At 37.6% G+C, this 21,281-nt stretch overlaps 3 protein-coding genes across 3 annotated transcripts; 1 reads left to right on the forward strand and 2 right to left on the reverse strand.

Annotated features, from left to right (window-relative positions):
• The first annotated feature begins 11,710 nt into the window (after positions 1–11,710).
• LOC105384406 (achaete-scute complex protein T3) lies at positions 11,711–12,703 on the forward strand. The gene has a single exon (XM_011554635.3). It carries the CDS (start codon positions 11,838–11,840, stop codon positions 12,507–12,509), a length of 672 nt encoding a protein of 223 aa, XP_011552937.3. The 5' UTR covers positions 11,711–11,837; the 3' UTR covers positions 12,510–12,703.
• A 2,168-nt stretch (positions 12,704–14,871) lies between these two features.
• LOC125489345 lies at positions 14,872–18,235 on the reverse strand. Its single transcript, XM_048625029.1, has 2 exons — positions 15,552–18,235; positions 14,872–15,299 (listed from the first exon to the last, which is right to left on the reverse strand). The coding sequence occupies exons 1-2, from the start codon at positions 17,761–17,763 to the stop codon at positions 14,872–14,874; spliced, it is 2,640 nt and encodes an 879-aa protein (XP_048480986.1). The 5' UTR covers positions 17,764–18,235.
• Positions 18,236–18,692: 457 nt separating this feature from the next.
• LOC125489346 lies at positions 18,693–20,796 on the reverse strand. Its single transcript, XM_048625030.1, has 2 exons — positions 18,856–20,796; positions 18,693–18,716 (listed from the first exon to the last, which is right to left on the reverse strand). Exons 1-2 carry the CDS (start codon positions 20,239–20,241, stop codon positions 18,693–18,695), a joined length of 1,410 nt encoding a protein of 469 aa, XP_048480987.1. The 5' UTR covers positions 20,242–20,796.
• Positions 20,797–21,281: the final 485 nt, after the last annotated feature.

The raw sequence follows: 21,281 nt of genomic DNA on the forward strand, positions 1-21,281 counted from the left end.
CTTTATCGGAAGCATATTCGAAGCTTTGAATACGTCAAAACCAGCTTATTTGTTCACTGTTTTTAGCTACCCTACCTATCAGGCTTGGACAAGGCTTTCGACACCGCGCTTAGATTTATGCGCGCGCAGTGCCGGCTCCTGTAAATGGATGACTTCTCACTACGCCGCGAGTCAGCCCTTTGAATTTATTAGGTACCCGGCTGACCGATTTGCAAGACTTATGTCTGACGTCCCGTATGCATTGCCGGTTATTGTTTTATGCTAACATGTATATTTGCTTGAAAGTAGGTACTTGTGCCTGTACGGACATTAAAATAACATGGTATGTTAAGGCTGGTTCTGATAAGTCAATAAGCCTATAAAATGAAGTGTTGAAATATTATAATAAAACATTTGATTGGTAATCTAAACATTTCTCCCGAGTTACTCTTCACCGTCGCAAGACACGCAACGGTGCGCCCGCGGCGGCTTCCAACTCTATTAAAATATTAATTCCTTTTGTATGACACATACTTTCCACAGTTGTTAATAGATTTCCCGCTTCTAAATTATACAAGAGAAGCGTAGCCGTCATTGATTCTTTTATCACGACTTGAATTACGATCAACTTATATTTTATTAAGTCATAACTTCTGGCGGAACGAAACACAGTGATGGTAATTTTGAATATGAACTTTTTAATGTGTTTGGAAACCGATGAGTGCGGCATGGCGGCTCCTCAGTAATCATTGAATTCTTGAACCATCATTCCAATACGATCGTACGGATCGGTGAGCGTTTCGAATCTTATTATTATCTTAAGACTTCATCTGGAATATACGGTTATTTCTTTACCTAACCAATTAGGGTTGAGAAACAAAGCGGAATTAAGGAAATTTGTGTATTCACGGAATAATTTGACCTTATGATACTATAAAGTTTTATTCTCTGGATACAATTGGACCACAGTCTGGCCGTAAGTTAGCGCAGGCATCCGGCGGGCAGCCGCGGTCGTGTTCACTGCTGATAAATGTTACTTCTTGTAGACAAATAGCTACTTAATCTTTAACAAATTGCTAAGAATGCTACTGCGTAGCTTGATACCTGCGCTTGCTGTTCCAATAAGGGAATAAAATCAATAAACTGTGAGCGAGACGCCATCGTAATTGTATATTAATAGACAAGTCGGGCGCGGGACAAAAACATGCTCCGAAGAGACCACGAACAATTACATGGAGTAAATTATTTACACTAATCGCTAAATATTACGTTTATAACTTTTAAAAGAATATGGTGAAGCTTATTAGTTTACTTACAATCGTGCTTAGCTTGAAATTTTCAATTGATAAATTAGATGCAGTTTTGCAAGTAAATTTGGGGATTTGTTTATATACTGTATGCTAGTAGGTTTTAAGCTTTAGGTTTAGATGTTACACAGTTGCTGCATATTGAGAAAGTAAATACGGTAATCCATGTTATTCCTCCGAGAAATTGATGCGTAAAATATTTTATTAGTTTCAATTAATTTAATTGAGAATTATAATTGCGCCTTGCAGTTACAGTAAATGTTACAAAGTATCCAAAGTAGCCTCATCTCGTATTAACAATTCCATTTGCAAAACTTATTTTGAGCTTTATAGCCTTATTTACTTAGCAATTATTCCAATAATTGCTGAAGTGCTTATCATAATTATAACTGTTATGGAATATAAAATTAATAAAACCCACATGTTTCCTTCTATCTGTGTGGCAATCTCACATAAGACTGGGGGGTGTAACGTAATTTTATATCGGAAAAACAAAATGCAAAACCTTTTAGTGTAATACCCGCAGGAGAAGCGTGATATCTCTACCGAATAAAAAAAACAATTGAGGTCAATTCACACAGCGAGAATCACTGTAAACAATGTTTGTAAATAATATTAAATTAACCTTTCAACTGCAATAACGAACTGTAAGTGGGGTAAAAGAAGGTTCATTTTTGGTGTGTTCCTATGAAGTAATGACAAGCGGCGGTGCGATATGAGTGCGAGGGACAGTTGGCCGGCGGCGTGACGTGCTTGAAGACTCTGAAGGTTTATTTAATCAAGAAGCCGAGCCCCGCGGCCCACTGTACCTGCAGTCTCAATCTCGACTGCCTCCGTACAATTGCTTATTGTCTGCGGGTAATGAACAATTTAATGAAATCTCGACACAACTATCAGTCGGTTCAGTTGGCATGTTTATTTTTGGAATAATAGAAATTGCTTGTTTTTGTTTATTTTTTTTGCAACTGAGATTTCTTTGAATTAGTACGTGTATTTATTTGTTCAAAATATAATCAAGGTATTATTGTTATTTCAAATATAACTTAGAAAGTACAACATACCTCCACTATACTAAAACAAAACTGCAGAATTTCTAGTTTTCCTCAAAAACGCGGCTTTTTAGCAACTGGCGGCGCATGCGCATGCAAATCGGTGGCGGCGCATTGTTCCCGCGCGGCTGGCGGGGTAGTATAAAATTTGTATAACAAATGAGGGGCGTGGCGGGATCCGTCACAGAGGCCGCGACGCGTGGGGCGCGGGGTGGGTGGCCGCTTCAGGCCTCAGGGGCGCTACTCTTGGAAGTCTCGGATGACGACAAAGTTTCGGAGACCTGTCTTGCGATTGGCACTTGGCATGTTCATGTGAGATAGAGCCGTGGTTAGCTTTTCTAGCTGTGAAAAGCTTAGTTTTTCGTCAAGCAAAATGAGGGATCCAGGAAGACACCGTTGAGCTTAGGAAGCGATACTGTACCCGAAAGATTAAGTAAATATTGATAGTGAGGAGTACAGTAAGTATCGAATCGATACATACACCATCATATTGGATGTGTAATTTTTCGAATAATATTGTCACAAAGTTCAAATGTGTACATATTAATGACATCTACTGTTGCTGTAGCAGATAACTTTATGCAATCAAAAACATAACTTGTAAAAAAGAGAAGTCACGCTACTCAACTGTAAAAAGTAATACCAAGTCATGTTAATGAAGTCAACTGTTGGTGTAGCAGATAACTTTATTTAACATTTTTGCGAATAAAAGATATGGATTCCCTGGCAAATCATATAAAATTGTAAAATTGTAAAAGCAAGTTGTAAAATTGGATGTACTCAGATGCTCTGCGGGATATTACCAATAATTGGTTCAAGTCTCGTGGGATGAAGAAGTACTTGCATTAAATAAAAATTAAGTTTTCATGAAAGCCATGTTTGAAAGTTAGCGCCATAAAAAAGTAAATAAATATTGTAATTGAAGTCAAACTCATGCGATATTACAAACTTGCACGCGAATGTGTGTATTCATTCACTACATTCAGACTATAAATACGTAATAAATAAATACTTATTAATCCCGTTATGATTTAGATACATTATCATTGGTCGCTTCTTTCATTTCAAGTCTTGGTAATTTGCAGTAAATTTTAAGAGCTTACTCTCATACTAGGTTTATAATTTGTGCAGCTTTCCCATCCATTTCAATATTAACTACCTTCTTCAGTCTAATTATAGTTTCAATATATCTTTATCGTTTTGTATTAGATTACAATTATAGTCAGCAGCACATATTCATTAATAATAAGGTAAACACTCCACCTTTTTGGCGGTGCAAAAAAGTCTTGCAGCCAAAAAATAAAAGTTAGCCAAACAAAAGTGGCTAACACCATTGTATTTGTAGCTTGTAGCCTAAACGTTCGATGTACTAATAACATACATTTGTTAAACGAACCGCCACTCATACAGCTTTAGTCGAGAAACCAGCCACCTTAGCTGAAACAACGTGGTATTAAGCTATTACTTATATTTGAACGCTCTCGCTAACCGCATTTGGGATTAAGCCGTGTAGTCAGCTGGAATAATGTTAACATTTGCGCTCTTGTAAACTATCGTGTATAATGTACAAGAAGTTTTTATTTTTAAACATGTTAAGTTAAGCTGTTTGTTTTGTGGTATATAATTTATTAAATAATAATGAATTCCCAATATCTATAGCGTCAGTATAGTAAAGTTGTGACTTAAAAAAATATATAAATATTGATTGAATGATATACTTATACTTATTTAACCACTATGGTTTCAAATCACATGACCAGCTCTAGACCCTACTTATACTTGAAAAATGTCCGTAGATGAAAGTAAAGTATCAAGACATATTACACTCTACTCAATCAGCAAAATCGGCGAAACACAGAGGCCGATCTTGATATGCAAATTAATATTTGTTTTATCAAAGTAAACGAGTATTAATACCGTATCTCGGATCTGAAGATGAGCCGAAATGGGAGCATCATTTGCTATTCAAACAACCCAGGGCGGATTCTGAATTTATTACTTTTACCAGTTTGTAGATAAAATCCTAAGGTTAAGAATATTGTCCAAACACCCTTAGGGTATCTATGGAATGGTCGACTGCATGGAGGGCAAAAAGAAATAGATTTCGCTTTCAATTGTACCAGTTTTACCTCTCTTCGTCACCTGACACAGGTAACCAAACCATCCCTCTTAAATCAATTTTCCATTTCGTGCCTAACGGTTATCGGTTCTTTCCCAGATGTGGTCAAATTACTATTATGCCCGTAGATTTGTTTCATGAAAAAAAAAACTTACTCAAATAATAATTAGGATGTGTTATTAATAAAAACAGAGTAATTGTCTCGAAAAAATAAAAGTGAATTATTACTTACCGCTTTTTAACGATATTGTAATTAATGAAAAATAAGACTAATTTAAACCAATAAACTAAACGAACCCAATACGAGGGTAATTAATACGCAAAAGTCAATAGCAACCTTAAAAATACATATTTCATGTATGTTCAATTTAACTGGCAATTTGTGTATTTAAATTTTGTAATTAATATCTTTATACGACGCCAATTGGAGGCTGTATTGAAATTTGTATTTTTGTTAAGAGCTCGCAACGTGGGAGTAGCCTGGTACTTATTGGGAGATGGTTAAATATCTTTTCAACATGCTAATATAGTCGTATACCTCCGGTGTAGGTCTAGGTAGCTCCGCCACGTACAGTAAGCAAAGTAAAAACAAATAACTACAAATGTGGTGCTTTTCTCCCTCGAACTTTGTCATTGCCCGTGAGTGAAAATGTATTTTTTACTTATACCTAAGCAATTGTGTACCTAATATTTTTTTAACAGACTTATCCATCTGTAAGGGTATATTAAGTTATTGAAAATAAATAAATAATCGTTGTCAGTAAAATATAACGTGAAGCGGAAAGTCCAGTTAAAACAGCCATATCCCTAACTACAGGCAGAGTTTTATTGTGATGTTAATAACTGAACAATAATTCACACATCTCCACTCCAGCCATAAATTCACCCAAAATTACCAACAAGATTCGAAACAATAAGCTACCTTCCTTTTGCTAAATCACACCCCATCCATCTTCAGAATAAAAACCAACAGCACTGGAAATATTGTGGATACAAACGATTTTCTTAATTAGTGTATTGGAAGCAAATATTTGCGGTGCAAAAACAATCATACAATTTGTTCAACTTTGACGTGTTAATTTAATACAAACGAACGAAGTAAGTACTAAACAAGTATTTTTCGGAACAATCTTATTTTTGGAGCACATTCCCATTCTCACGCATTTATCGCAGTGAATATTATAATATATTTTTTGTAAATTCTTCATCACGGCATAGCTTAAACCTGATTAGGTAATAAATTGTCACGCCAAATCAAATTATATGACCTTCCTACTGTTACAGTAGATACCTTAACCCTTCAAATGAGGGTGATTTTAACGCTTCATCTTTCATTCAAGTTTTTGGGTGAAATTTCCGATTTGTTAGAATTATTTGGACCTCCCAAAGATTCCCTTCAACGCTCGCAGGTCACAAATTGATAATCCAATTTGTTTACAGTATTTGAATAAATAAATAATTGATTATTATTAGTAGTAATGATAGTTGGTATTAAATATTAAGCTCTAAAACTAATTAACAACCTAAAATAAAAGAGAACCTATAAATATAATACTATTATAAAACTGCCTATCTTAATAAATAATAATAAAAAACATAAATGTAACTAATATGAATTTAAAATCAGAAGATTACTAACCTAATAGTATAAGATTTTTTGCGTCAAAAAGCTTTTATATATAGACTTAGTGCATTTGTTTATTTGTCCAGTGTCTACTGAGAGGAAACATGAGTTATTGGCAATTATCATTACAAAACAGTAGCAAACAGATTATTAATTACCAAACCGTAATAATCGTAAAATGGTTTAAGTTTAGTACGGTCTACAGCAGAGGCGGAGGTGTGCGAATTTGAACACTTTTTTATTCTACAGTACCTACTCACATAAATAAGTACCTACGAGTACATGACCCTCATCTCCAAGAAAAAATATATTGTATTAAAAAAGTGATCGTATTGAACTAATGAATAAATGCGTAGACGTCACAATCTTGTCCGCTCCTTAACAGTTTCGATAGATAATATACTTATTATTGCTCGATTTTAAATCGTTTGCCATTATGTTTAGGCGTTTAGGTTTAGCTGTTTCTATTATTATAATTTATATAAAATGTTTAATAAGCATAAAATACACTGACAAACTGTACTATTTAGCCAAGAAATTCGTTGACCCTCAAAACACAACGCCCTGGCGGCCTCTTCCAGGCGGGCCTAATGAAACGACTCTCTTAATAGCCCCTTCACACCACCACTCCAGTAATGACTGTGTTTAACCAATGAGTTATGCTACAATATTATTTATATTTCATTAAAAGCATAATTAAGTATTAAATTACATAGCTCTACAGTATGCATTACAATTAGCCAGACCGAAATTTGGAAGAAAACTATCATTCTTAGGTTAATGAGGCCTAATTGTATCTCTGCTGGATATGCCACAAGTCGCGGGGCTAAGAAAAATCATAGTGGAACTCGAAATTTCGGCTTTAAAGGCAATTAAACTTATAATAAAACTATGACAAACACACTTTCTATTCGTCGTCCCGATGCCACACATCGAGTTATCTCCAAGAAGTTGTCAAGTTTTGTAGAAAAAAAAAAGTTTTATTTGAGGTAAAAGCCACTAACATGTGTACAATAGCCGAGTGGGCATTAAACCGCTAATGTGTTTGTAAAAGGACAGTATGTTGCGCAACAATGCGACCTCCTTGGCACACTGTCGTCCGTGTAACTTTATTAAATGCGCCCCGTGTACGATTGATGGCTGCCACGCACTTTTAACATCTTAATTCCGCTTTAGAAATCTAAAAGGCGGGTTTTGATGGATCTTTTAAAAGCCTATTTTAGTGTAGAACTTAAAAAAAATCTATAATCTGATTGATATTTTGTGTGTTGTTGTTATACAGCATGGAGTTTTATCAGTGTAGTCTCGAAATGTAACCGACGAGAAGGAAAGTAAATTATGTTACCGACGCGACGCCGACGTATTAAATAACATCAAGTACTAAAATTTACAAGCTACCTATAATTTTTCAGAGTTTTCAGAAGTTGCCTTGGCTCGTGTAGATTACACCGTGCAGCCTTTGGGAAGTTCGCGCGATATCACCAGGACCAGAGTCACGAGCACAAGTTTCGAACCTCCGTTATCGTTGCGTATCGTCAACTGTCACTGTCACAATGTAAGGCAAAGTTAGTTCCAAAAGTGACATTTGTTTTTTCCATATGTTAGGTGGAATTTCACCAAACGCTAAACGTATTTAGTAGCCTGTCATACGTATTTCAGTACAAAATGTATTTAAGATTTGATTTAAATACGTTTAGCGTTTGGTAAAAGTGACCCTTTGTGTAGATTCGAAAATAGTATATATCGAATCATGTGCTCGCTGCACAGGACACAAAATGTTAGAGAGCTTAAAGGTGTTATGGTTGTGACATAAACACGATTTCAAATCGAGATCACATCCGCTATCATAGCAGCATCCGGAAAGGTGCGAAATGCGTACCTATAGGACCCGAAGGTTACAACAATTCGTCATATTATTCATAAATAAAAATCAGTGCAAGATGCGCAGATGTGAAAGGATTGCACCCCACATGTTCGCAAGGTGTGCCTATGTGGCTTGCGCCAAACACTTTATATATCGCAAATAATAAATATTAGATCCTGCATCTGTCTGTGGATTTCTTTGACGGTTTCCTCCTGACCCCTTTTTGAGGCCTATTAATCATAATTCTTCCGAAAATCATGACTTTCTAATCATTTTGTAGCATGTGTGAGTATGACCTATTGATATTTAGCGAAATATTTATTTAATAATACTTAATTATCTTCCTGATATTTTAAACATTATTACATTTTCAAGAAACCCTTTTTCTTCTACATCAATGTGTTTTTTATTCTGAAATCCTATATACAGGTATATCTAATATTAAATATAATAAATTAAAATTTTAGTAATTATTTAATTATATAAGTTTCGTCGGACCTCACAACGCACGAAGATAGTAAAATTATTTAGCATTCGAAGTGACAATTTACGGAGGAACACCGGTGAAGACCTAATTATCACACGACTTCATTTCCGTGGAATGCAGTAAGTGAGATTTGCAAAAGAGTTTAGTTAGTAATGCTACGCGTGCGACGGTGGCGGTGTCTTTTACCGCAACCTTTACTTGCGTATTTCCACTTGTCCAGTTTAGTAATTAAGCTTACAACTTTATCGATCAAAACCGTAGAGTCGTCTCTTGGACCACACCGGCACTGTGCAGATATCGGGGGTTGGCATTGAACGGATTAAAAATATTGACGGTGGTGTGGGAGCTGCGAAATTAAATGTGGTAAGTTGGTGTAGCTCGAATGAAAGGAATTGCTAATGAAAATGTAATGTACCTATAATACTTTAGTTAATTATAGATATTAACGATATTATTAAATTTGAAATTTATAGGATTAATGATAACGGCAACCCACTGCATAGAATTAGCCTTGCGTGATAGCTACTATAGTAACCCAGTTTCTGTTAATTATGTGTCATAATTTTAGAGGTATACTAAATAGTCTAAATACTCACTATTTACTGCCTCCGTGTAAGTACTTAATCAAAAATCAAACTCAAAAAATATAATTTTTTGAGCAGTTTGTTAATAAAAATAACATAGTCACAGTCGGCTCCCGGTCTATAATCTTATTGGCGTGGTAATGGAACTGTCAAGTGTATTCCTCTCGTCTGCAATCGAGTGAATGAGTTTATTACGAATGTGCTCAGCCTCCTTGCTCGAAGTATGTAAACTTGATCACCAACAACGATTACTAGATTGCAAGTAAACGCTTGCAGTTGATAAAACTTTGTAGTAATTGCATCTACTTTTTAATTGCAAACGACCAAAAAAGACATTGGACTGTACGAGACGGAAATGGTATGAATTATAACTACTAGTATTACAGAAATATACCTTCGTCTTTACCGCCTAATATATTTAATATTTTATTTCACTAACACAAACATAAGTGTACAAAAGTTGGACTTGATGCTAAACAAATTTTCTAGCAGTCAACCCACAGGTTTATGCGATTCAGATTCTAGCGCTTCAAAATTGCATAATTAGTTAATATGAACTCCACAACTTTTCACTGTTACAATTTCCAGCTTGGTTTTAAAAATGTAAGTATCTGTACTGTATATTATACATACATAATATACAGATAATCTACCTTATAGATTTAAATAAATAGATATTGAAACTTTTTTTATTTACATACCTCTATGGATAATAAAGCTCGATGCTCTGTCACATCACCAAACCACGACGTCGTCCGTTGAGGGCATTGTTAAAATCGTTTTAGGATCGCAAAATGAATGGGGATACAAAGGTTGTAATTATCGTTTATGATTCTATTCGCTCCTTCATACGGCATTGTGTCCTGAGATGTCTCTATTTTGCGATATTCTAAGGTGTGGGCCGGCTAAATGTTATTTGACGAGCGTATTGTAGCACGCCCGTGGTGCTATTGTCATTCTCGTTTTGTCCGCGACAGTATCACTCCCACAATTCTTTAGATATCGTTTTGCGAATTCACTTACAGGAAAAGATTTTGCTGTGAATGATGGATGGAAGGAATATTCGGCCGAAGAGGCTGATTGTGTGAGAAGTGAGAAGTTATACGACTCTCGGGAGTTATGAAATCTTCATAGTCATTCCTGGTGTGAAAATACTTAACTTCCAATCCTTTTGAATTTACTGTACTTAACATAAAGAAAGTTAACGTAGCCACTCCATATAATTATATATACACTCGCGAGCAATGAAAAAGTTCTCCCTGCCATTGCTCTTCCATATAATGTCACTGTGGAACGTTTAAAAGTACCTAACTTATGTTTATTTTCGTTCGACACACGTACGTGTCGGTATATACTGAAAATAATTAAATTAATTGATACCTGGAACTATTTTCATGAAATTTTTTGTTTAAAAAAATATGGCATAAATTACCTACTCCATGCCACTAACTTAATTAGTACCTAAATGTTTAAGTGCTAATTTCTCCATAGTCGGTTAGAGCATAACCGGGTATTAGTGGTTGACTTTTGTTGACACATCTGTCAAGAATTTTATATGGAGTATAACTGATTAACCAATCCCTGGTCGGTTAGATAACCGACTATGGAGAAATTGGAACTAAATCTACTTTTTAAAATAATGTAGCTCCTTTAGACACTATGCAAAACCACGGACAGGTATATAAAATGCGTGAATGGAACAAAGGTCTGCGGGCCAGCGCCGGGCGACGAGGAGTCTATTAAAATCGCGTTTAGCGCCTTTCTCAATGGGATGATTGAATGCCTCTAAACAATTCATCCTACTTGACTCAATGGCTTCAAGCTTGGCCCACATTCTTGTGTAATCTTTTTACAACAGTCTACGTACAATGGCCGTGACAGTGACGGCCATTCACGTTGACAATAACCTCTTCTGTCTCAAATAAAAACGCCTCTTGCATTCGTTCTAAATTAAGGTAATGTTTTTTTCTGAATTTTAGTGAACACCCTGCCGCCCAGTGCGAAGGTTTCTTAGCGAGAATCAACCCCCAAATAACGCTACGTTCAAATAGCACATTTGGGTTCTCGAAAATAAGGATCATGTTTATGGCATTTAAAATTTCTTGAACTTATTTTGTTGTAGGTATTTCTATTGGTTATGGTCTCTGTTGTAAATATAAATACAATAAAGTGTGCCCGTTGTCCAATTTATTTAGCAACCGTAATAAATTTCCAATTGCGTATTATGCACCTCCGCAGGATTCCCACTTGTCGCTGTATTTATAACTGAAAACCTTCTTATATTACTTAGGCGCCATCGACTATAATTCCACATAATATTCACAAATCATAACATTATAATATTCAAGCTGACTACAATACATTGTTGCAATGGCTTAACATAACTTAATATCTTTAAAAATATTAAAATTTTGAGATCACAAATCATTTCATGCAAGTCCATACCGATGAAAGGTTTTATAAATTGCATTCATAATAATTATGTCCGACAATATACACATAGAATGTAAAAGCCACAGAGGATTGCTTTGAATTAATTGCAATCCGGTCAATAAAACTCATTAGACTCACGTCTCGTCGAATCTCCGAAGGGGTGCGCAGGTACCCGGCACACAAAGGGAGAGATTTATGAAATAGCGCGGGAGTGAGGGGTTCCATTTTTTTCGACAAGGTGCGCCCATAAAACGCTGCGCGGGCGCCCATCGCTCTCATTCATCTACCGTCCGCCTTCGAGTGCGTATCACCTGCCTTCCCAAACCCTACCTGTTTACGAGTCGTCCGTGCGTCCGCAGTGCCTTCGCTCCCGCCGCTAGGACCGCACGCCATGCTTCACGAGATGCAGCTAGCCAAGCCCGCGGAGTACTTCGTGTCTCAGCGGCCGCACTTTGACGCTCCGAAAATGGTGCCGATAGCTCCGGCACCCGACAAGCGGTGCCTCACGCTGGACCTGAACGTGGACCGGAGGAAGTACAACTACAAGAACACCCCGTACACCGGGGTGCAGTCGGTGTCGATCGCGCGCCGCAACGCCCGGGAGAGGAACCGAGTGAAACAAGTGAACGACGGCTTCAACGCGCTGCGCAAGCGGCTGCCCGCGGCCGTCATCGCCGCCCTGTCGGGAGGCGCGCGCCGCGGCTCCGGCAAGAAGCTCAGCAAGGTGGACACGCTGCGCATGGTGGTGGAGTACATCCGCCACCTCGAGGGACTCATCGAGGAGAGTGACGAAGCGCTGGGGATCCCTAAACAAGCGACACAAGTATCATCCATGGAGGCCTACCACCAGGATATGGACGAGGGAGTGTTCGCGGGACGCGTGTCTCCGTACTCGGACTCGGTGCCGTCGCCGGTGGACTCCGAGTGTTCCTCGGGAGTCTCCTCAGCCTACTCCGGGGGCTCCAACTACTTCATCAACAGCCTACAAACAAGCACCGAGCAACACAGCCCTATGGAAGATGACGAGCTGCTAGACGCCATCTCCTGGTGGCAACACAAGTGAAGTTGCTAGCATAGTTATGTTATGTAAATAGTTTGTTCTCTAGTCAATTGTTATTTATTTTGTGAACATTGTCGTTTCAATGATGAAGGCTGTGAATCATGGCATTGTGTAAATATTGTTTCCGAATTTTTGTAAGAAACAAGCGAACTAGCTGTAAGCTTTAGAAAATATAATAAATAAATACCAACCTTATATAATTTTGTCGTTTTTATCACCAATTTTACCGCCACCAAGTTACAACAGTTACTCTTATAAGTAGGATAAAATTATTACAACTGAAATCTAAATTCTTATCGTTCAATAGATACTCATGATGGTAATAAGAAGGTATGTATAATTATTATGAATATACTTATAAATCATATTCAATACACTATAAACATTTTATGAACGAATCAATACTATTCTACTACTAAAGTCGGCATTCAGCTACAAGATCATCGGCATCCATATACGGTAAGACTCTAAAAATAAGAAAGTTGGCATTGTACGATATAAATTTTAAAGAAATAAAATAATCGGCTTTATGAGATTGTCGGCATTCAGCGACCTCTAGTATTTAAATTTGAAAAAGTTGGCATAATACGATAAGTTGAATGAAATTTTGTAAAAAGTCTGCATGCAGAGATCTCTACGTACTAAATTTTGAGAAAGTTGGCATAGTGCGATAATTTCAATCAAATTTTATATTAGTAGACATTTTGCAAAAAGTCGGCATTCAGCTACTAGATCGTTTAGGGTGCGTCTCTAACACAACCCTTTGCATTTTCGATAGTCGCTGACTGCAGTATACGTACTGTGATCACAAGTTTGTAGTAATAAAGAAAACTAGTAGCATTTATGATAGGTGGTATTGACTATGAATATGATTTTAATAGATTACGTTTTCTCGTACAAACGGCACTTCTACACAAAGTTTATGGAGAAAACGGAATCAAACGTAAACTTTTTCATCACAAAAAAGGTTACAAAATCCTGTACTATGGTTATGTATAACTTGTTTCAGTCCAGTGGGTTTACAAAGCACATTATCCCTTCTTACCCTGCCTGCGCCGCCACGGCTATCGGCCAAGGCATTTAATCGATAAATAACAATAAGAGGAACACCGTTTAACGTTTTCCCACTGTGACAATTCTTAATGAAGTCATCGGCGCAGCCAGTATTGTTATACAAGATTAATGGTGTTAAAATACGATAAAGAGGTGGGAGCTAAATGCATTTACATGTGCGAAATAAAGGCAAGATAAGCGAACTGAGAAGGAGAAAAATAAAATAATGGATAACGGTGTTACACTTGTTAAATAAGTTCAATTTTGTAGCTTTGTTATGGTTCTTTATTTATGTATATATATCTTCCAATAATTATACGGACTTTACCTACACTACAGAGTCTACAATTTACAGCGTATTTCCAAAGATCTTCAACTGAACGCCGCACCACAGTAACCGCATAAATCCTGGTATAAATTAATGTAAATGCGATTTAAACAAAAATGCAGATTAAACTTTACGATTATTGCATTCGAATGTAAGAGGTTTCACAAAGTAATTAAAACTAAATCTGCGATTTAACTGTTGGTACGGTTAATGAAAAATATAATATATACACAGTAGTAGCTTTTCTAAGCTCCGATTAAAACGACCTTGAAAATGTATACTTATTATTTTAACCATTGCTTGAAGTTGCTAGTCGTTAGTAAATAGAAACCTAGAATGAACATACTACTACGTGTGTATACAATCACTGCTAAGGATAAAAAACACATAAAGTTGCAACTTAATCCGAGATTTACTCTTCGCCAAAAAGCTTCCGTTGAACAAAAAGCCGCACTTAATGTATCCGAAACCGAAATGGTTTTGGCAAATTCCGGAAACCATTATATCGAATTCAAATTCGATTCCGCAGTTTTTTGTCCATAATCGTATTATTTGGGGCACGTGGGCTTATTGTTGCATTTTGTTACTTCGTGATCTTAGCGATGTATCAGCGATGAGGCGGTTGCCTCCCGCAGGATATAAATTTAAAAATTTGTAATAATTGTATGTAAGTTCAACACACTGTTGCTCGAAATGTCAAAAGTACAAATGCAAGTAAAACGTAAACAGATCTGCGAATTTAATTACCTTCCGTAATTCAATACTTTGTGGTCAGAAAAGCTCTCGTAGACTTATGGAAGCTATGGTGTTCCTCGTAGATGCTTGTAGGATGGTGAGGATGAATAATCTGACTCCAAATAAGTTTAAATACAGCGTATATTCTTGCTTTTACAATTTTCAATGTTGATGGTTAGAATTTTAATTATAAGAAGAAAGTGACGTTGCCGATTCGGTTTGACAAGTGATAGTGATGGGGTACAGCCACTAGTGATGGGACTGAACATACTCCGGGGCCTTGGAATCCTCAGGTTCCAAAGAGGTGTCTGCAGGCTCCAGCAGAGGACAGAGGTACTTCACTCCTCTTCTGAATGTACCATGGGTAGTTTTGACTTCAGCCACCCGAGCTACGTTGTCCTTTCCTGGGAACAGAGATGTTATACGTCCTAGCCTCCAAGACATTGGGGGGAGATTCTCTTCTTTCAGAAGTACCAGGTCGCCTATTTGCAGTTGTCTAGTAGGAATGCGCCATTTTTGCCTCTGTTGCATCTCCGTGACATATTCTCGTTGCCATCGATTCCAAAAGTGTTGACGGATATACTCTAATCGCTGGTAACGGTCTAGTCTGCTCATCTTAGCATCTTCTAAATTTGGTGATGGAAATGACAGCAATGGACGACCAATTAGGAAATGCCCTGGTGTTAAAGGTTGGTAATCATTAGGGGATGAGGATAATGGACATAAAGGTCTACTGTTGAGGATAGCCTCAATTTGAGTAAACAAAGTTGCCAATTCTTCGAATGTTAAATGACAGTTGCCTAAAATACGCTTTAAATAATACTTTGCCGACTTAACGCCAGCCTCCCATAACCCACCGAAGTGAGGAGCATATGCAGGTTGAAAATTAAATTTGATTCCTAACTCTGAAGAAAAGGCATATATGTCACCAGAGTTAGAAGTAAGGAATTCGCCGATTTCCCTGGCTGCACCAACGAAATTCCGGCCATTATCGCAAAAGAATTCCCTTGGTTTCCCGCGTCGAGAGATAAAACGACGCAATGATAATATAAAAGAATCTTTCGAAAGCTCACTTACAGCTTCTAGATGCAAGCATTTATACCGGAAGCAAACAAATAGACATAAGTAACATTTAGTTATCTTACACCCTCTTCCTTTTCTGTCTGTAATTAAAAATGGTCCGGCAAAGTCAACACCAGTACTCAAGAAGGGAAACCCTGGGTCAACACGTTGTTTAGGTAACGATCCCATGATAGGAGTTGTAGTTTTACCGCTTACTTTGCGACAGACTACACACTGTCTTGCTGTAGTACGAGCTAGATCTCTGCCAGCAATTGGCCAAATATATTCCCTTATGGAAGAAAGTAATAGCTGTGGACCAGCATGAAGAAGACGTATGTGTTCACGACGAAACAGTAACTTTGTAAGCGTATGCTTTGAGTGAAGAAGCATGGGATGACGCTTTTCAAATGAGTAGCAAGAAGAATCTAGACGTCCTCCCACTCTCAAAATATTATTAGAGTCCAGAAATGGATTTAAAGATAACAATGGGTTCTTCGGATTGAGTGGTTTGTTATTTTTCAGGATATTGAGCTCCTTTGAGAAAGTTTCCTCTTGGGCTAGCTTTACCAACCATTCAAGAGAAGCAGTGAGCTCCTCAGGCTGCAAAATACCAGTCTTTCTTTGTTTGTTTCTACAATTATGAATGAAACGTAGTACGTATGAAAATGATCGTTGTAAACGGTTTAGGTTAGAATGATCTTCAAAATTTATGAGTTTATTGTTTGTATTTTCTGTGCATGTATTAATTTTTACTGTTTTTATTTCAGGTATTTCATTTAAATCATTAGGTTTAGTGTTCAGTGTAGGCCATGTGTGTTCTGGTTGTGAAAGAAATGAGGGGCCGTTGAACCAAAAATCTAAATTTTTTATATCCGATGGGGATATGCCGCGTGAAGCAAGGTCTGCGGGATTCTGGTCTGAAGGTACATGACGCCATTGAGAGTCGTCAGTTAACTCTAGGATAGTACCTACCCGATTCGCGACAAACGTTTTTAATCTGTCGTATCGCATACCTAACCAAGCCAACGCGATAGAAGAGTCCGTCCAAAAGAACTTGCGAGTAATGACACATCGCAGAGCGCGACACACGGCGGCTGCGAGTTGCGCCCCGAGCAGGCATGCGCTTAGCTCAAGGCGGGGGATAGTCGTGGGCTTCACTGATGCTACCCTGGCCTTGGCACATAAGAGGCGGACTGTAACTGCGCCATCTGTATCTATACACCTTACATAAAGGCATGTGCCAAATGCAACCTTAGACGCGTCGCAAAAACAATGTAATTCTACACTACTATCATTGATACTAAATGCATGTCTGGGAATGTTTATATCTTGTATGCTTTCTATGCTGTTGACAAATGATTGCCATGATTGTATGACTTCCTGACTAACAGGCGTATCCCAATCCGCCTTTTCAATCCATAACTTCTGGATTAATAGTTTTGGTTTAATAGTAATTGAACTTAATAAGCCCAACGGGTCAAAAATTTTACATGAATCTGACAAAATTGATCGTTTTGTTGGGGAATCCTTTTTAATTTTGTAACTACTAGGAAATTGAATAAGATCATTTTTTGGATCCCAGCCAACTCCTAATGTATGGGAAGATGAACTAATCACTAGATTACCTTCTGTGTTTTGTGAATCAGCGAGAACTGATGGAGCATTAGAACGATACTTGCGTAAATTAAAACAACCCTTTGATAAACAACTCTCTATTGTTCTTTTGATGTGTAATAAATCGTCCTGATTATTGCTACCAGTTAATAAATCATCAACCAGAAAATCGTTTTGTATGATCTCTTTTATCCTAGAATCATGGCACTCTTCACCTAGCTGCCATAAGCAGCGAGTGCTTAAATAACTTGAACTGGTATACCCGTAGGTAACCGTGTTTAAATTGAATGACTGTAACGGTTCAGTTTCGTTACTACGCCACAAAATCATTTGCAAATTACGGTTACTTTCATGGACCTGCACTTGTCTGTACATCTTTTCGATGTCTCCAGACAAAACGTAAGCGTACTGGCGAAATCTCAGTATTATATTGAACAGAGAATCTTGAATGTGGGGTCCTGTCATTTGTAGATCATTGATAGAATAACCTGACGTAGTCCTAGCACTTCCATTGAACACTACACGTAATGCCGTTGATTCACTTGCTGGCCGCAACACAGCGTGATGTGGAATGAAGTAGGATTGATTGGGAATCAAACTATCTGACTTAGATAGGTGCCCTAGCTTGTGGTATTCTTCAATGAATTTAGAATATAAAAGTTTCAGTTCTAAATTGTTTTTAAATCTCCTTTCTAACGCAAAAAATTGTCTCCTAGCTAATCTAAATGAATCACCTAGACAGTCTGGTTCTGAAAGAAGGGGTAGTTTGACACAAAACCTGCCTTCTGCGTTACGAGTTGTGTTATCAATGAAATGTTGCTCACATTCCTTTTCTAAATCTGTGTATACAACTTTATTTGATGATTCAGGAATTTGATCCGATTCCCAAAATTTTGTTATAGTTTTATCTAATGTTTCATTAGAAATGTAATCACTTGAATGATAATCAATGGTTGAAACATGATTGCAATTTATTGTTGTATCAATATAATCTTGTGTAAACAATGCGCCTGCCAATACCCAACCTAATTTGGTCTTGCGCATGACCGGTTGTTTTGAGCCTAAATACAATTGATCTGATTCTATCAATGACCAAAAGATGTCAGCACCAATTATCATATCTATAGGTGCCGATACATTGAAAGTAGGGTCAGCCAGTTTTATGTTGGTCGGTAAATTAATTTGAGACAAATCAAACGACTTGTTGGGCAAGTTTCCAGTTAAATTGGGCAGTACAAGACACGACACATCAGCTGAGTAGTTACTGTGCTTCGATTTAATTTGTACAAGGCAGCGTTGCAATGAGTTAGATGTGATAATGTTACCTACACCTACAATGTTTACTCGAGTTGGCTGAGGAGTCAAATTTAGCTTAGTTTTTAGATCGCTACTTATTAAAGACGATTGGCTCCCGCTATCTAAAAGAACACGAATGGTTAGGTGACTTTTAGTACTCGGATTGTAAATATCAACTAGAGCAGTTGAAAGTAAAATACTTTCGTTTGTATTTGAGTTAATAGACATGCTAATTATGTTGCTATTCTCTTCCTGACCTACCTCAGATTCCATGGTGGATGTATTTACGTTTGAGGTATTTTGAGCCTGAGGAGGGTCACGGTTGGTACTCCTATGGAGGAGAGTGTTGTGTCGCAATTTGCAAATGGAGCATGAACGAAGTCTGCACTGGCGAGAAGAATGGCCTTTACGCAAGCAGTTGGTACACAGGCGAAGACGAGCTGCTTCCGAGCATCTGTCCTCCACGGACATGGCCAGGAACGACGCGCAGTCGTAAATGCGATGACTCCCATTGCACAGCACACACACAGGAGCTGGAGGGGCATCAGTGGCTGAAATTGCGAAAGATTTTGTATGTGACTTATCAGGTTTGTTATAAGTTGAGTGTGAGTCCGGTCTGGGGTGATTGTTGACAGTTTTATTATAGTTAACTGACTCGAGAATGTCTGCACGACCCTTTAGAAATGTGAAAAAATCATTTAATGATGGTGATTTTTCAAAATTATTTTTATATTCTTCCCACTTAAAAGTAGAATTGTTGTCGAGCTTTGCCGAGACCAAATGAATGATGAGGGTGTCCCAGGAGGTTGTTGGTTCACCAAGAGAGCTCAATGCCCGTAGGTTCTTGGAAACATGGTCAACTATGAACCTCAAACCCTTTGCGGAGTCTCGGGCGACAGGTTGAATGTTGCATAAAGAATTCAAGTGATTTTTTATCAATTGTTTTTCGTTGTTGTATCTCTCACAGAGGAGACGCCAGGCTTCCTTGTAATTATCAGTCGTTACTTCTAGATTGGTTAAGACACGAGCAGCCTCCCCTTCCAGGTAAGAATTCAAGTAATGAAACTTGTGTATTGGTTTAATTTGGTTGTTGTTGTGGATGAGAGAAGTGAAAGTATCTCTAAATTCCAACCACTTAAAATATGAACCATCAAAGTTCGATATTTTTATTATAGGCAGTTTGAAGCTTGCACCAACACCATTGTCACATGAGTGGCTGCAACTAGACTTGTGAGACCCATTTTCAGATGCAGATTCAAAGTCATTTTTATGAGACTTGTTCTTATCTAAATATACTCGAGTTTGTGCAATAAGCAATGAAAACTCAGCCTCTAACTCTTCACGAGTGTCGAGTTCACTCTCTAAATTAGAGGAATTTAATAATTCTATCTGAGACTGTAATTCATCAAAAGTTGAATATAACTCATGAAACTTATCAAACCTTTGGGTTAGCATGCACAAATCAGTTGGCGAAACATCATGTGATTCGGTTATTTTCTTTAAAAGATTTTTGTATTTTGTAATTCTGCCCTTTACAGAACTACGCTTAGTATTGAGATCCTTCAGACTGTTATAGTAACTAGTCTGAGGTACATTTAGCTTTAGATTCTCTGATGGAGACTTAGGTGCAGTCTCCCCTTGTGACATGGTGCAGTTATAAGTTAAGAGTACCTACTGTTTAGTTGTACCAAAGTAAACCAATAATTAGTCAATGAAATAATTAAAATAATACTTTAACTTAATAATAGATGCTCTCAGTTCGGTTGTGTGGTGTATGGTGGGTTAAATGACCTCGCTGGGCTGGCTGGCGTGGACGGGATGGCACTCACTGCGAGCCAACACTATGGTATCAGCTGAGGCAGCGGCCACACAACTGGAATGCGGAGAATAAGCAAAGCGTTATTGACTGAATACTGAATGTGGTTTGATTACTTATAAATAGTTTACTGATAACAACTTAGTGTGAAGTTTATTGTTAGTAGATGGATATGATAGCTGCTTAGTTATTGTTTATTTTGTTTGCCTTAGCGTATGGGACTTGCAATGGGTTTAGAGGTAGGTTATCCCTGATATGCGCCTTAGCAACAAGATGTAATTATGTATTATTGTAATAATCGTTAGTTGGCTTTGAATTTGAATATGTATTTAGCAAGCTAGCTTATTTGTGCAAACGTAGCAAGATATAGTTTGTGAATGATTAGGTTTTTATATTTTGCATTATAGCAACTAGTGGGATGCAAGAAAAGTGAAATATAGATGCTAGGCAACAATAACGCAACAATCAAAGCATTGACAACTCTGAATAAACGAATTGGACAGGGCAAGGAGTAATAAATAGGTAGGAAGGGCACTTCCCTGCTGTTTAGCTCTGGCTGCAGCGCTCCTGGGTGGCTTACTATACCTCCTGGTGAACTGGCTGGCTTCAGCTTGAGGGAAATTATCGATTCCCGGTGAATATTCGACTCCGTTGTCCGTTTGTTGGCGTAATGACGTAGCAGTTTTCACCGACTTGTCCTTGAAATTTGTTGTTTTCTTGAAATATTGTGTTACTGAAGATTGTAGTTATGTTGGTTGTAATTGTGATCCAACGGCTGGCGGGATGCGGTATCAGGGAGAACAAGAACTTGCTGATTTTCAATGTTCTCACGAGGTGTGCACGTTGCGTAACCTCAATGTCGCTGGTTTGC

Source organism: Plutella xylostella, chromosome 13 (assembly GCF_932276165.1).
Source record: "Plutella xylostella chromosome 13, ilPluXylo3.1, whole genome shotgun sequence".
Classification (NCBI taxonomy): Eukaryota; Metazoa; Arthropoda; class Insecta; order Lepidoptera; family Plutellidae; genus Plutella; species Plutella xylostella.

Bases quoted from the DNA above. Each gene is read 5' to 3' on its own strand.
- LOC125489345 (XM_048625029.1), bottom strand. From the start codon at position 17,763: ATGACAGGACCCCACATTCAAGATTCTCTGTTCAATATAATACTGAGA. The intron at 15,300-15,551 runs GTGACATATATG...CTTTAACACCAG, and splicing joins ATTCCTTACTTCTAACTCTG to GGCATTTCCTAATTGGTCGT.
- LOC125489346 (XM_048625030.1), bottom strand. From the start codon at position 20,241: ATGTCACAAGGGGAGACTGCACCTAAGTCTCCATCAGAGAATCTAAAG. The intron at 18,717-18,855 runs GTAGGTCAGGAA...GTGTTCTTTTAG, and splicing joins CATCCACCATGGAATCTGAG to ATAGCGGGAGCCAATCGTCT.
- LOC105384406 (XM_011554635.3), top strand. From the start codon at position 11,838: ATGCTTCACGAGATGCAGCTAGCCAAGCCCGCGGAGTACTTCGTGTCT.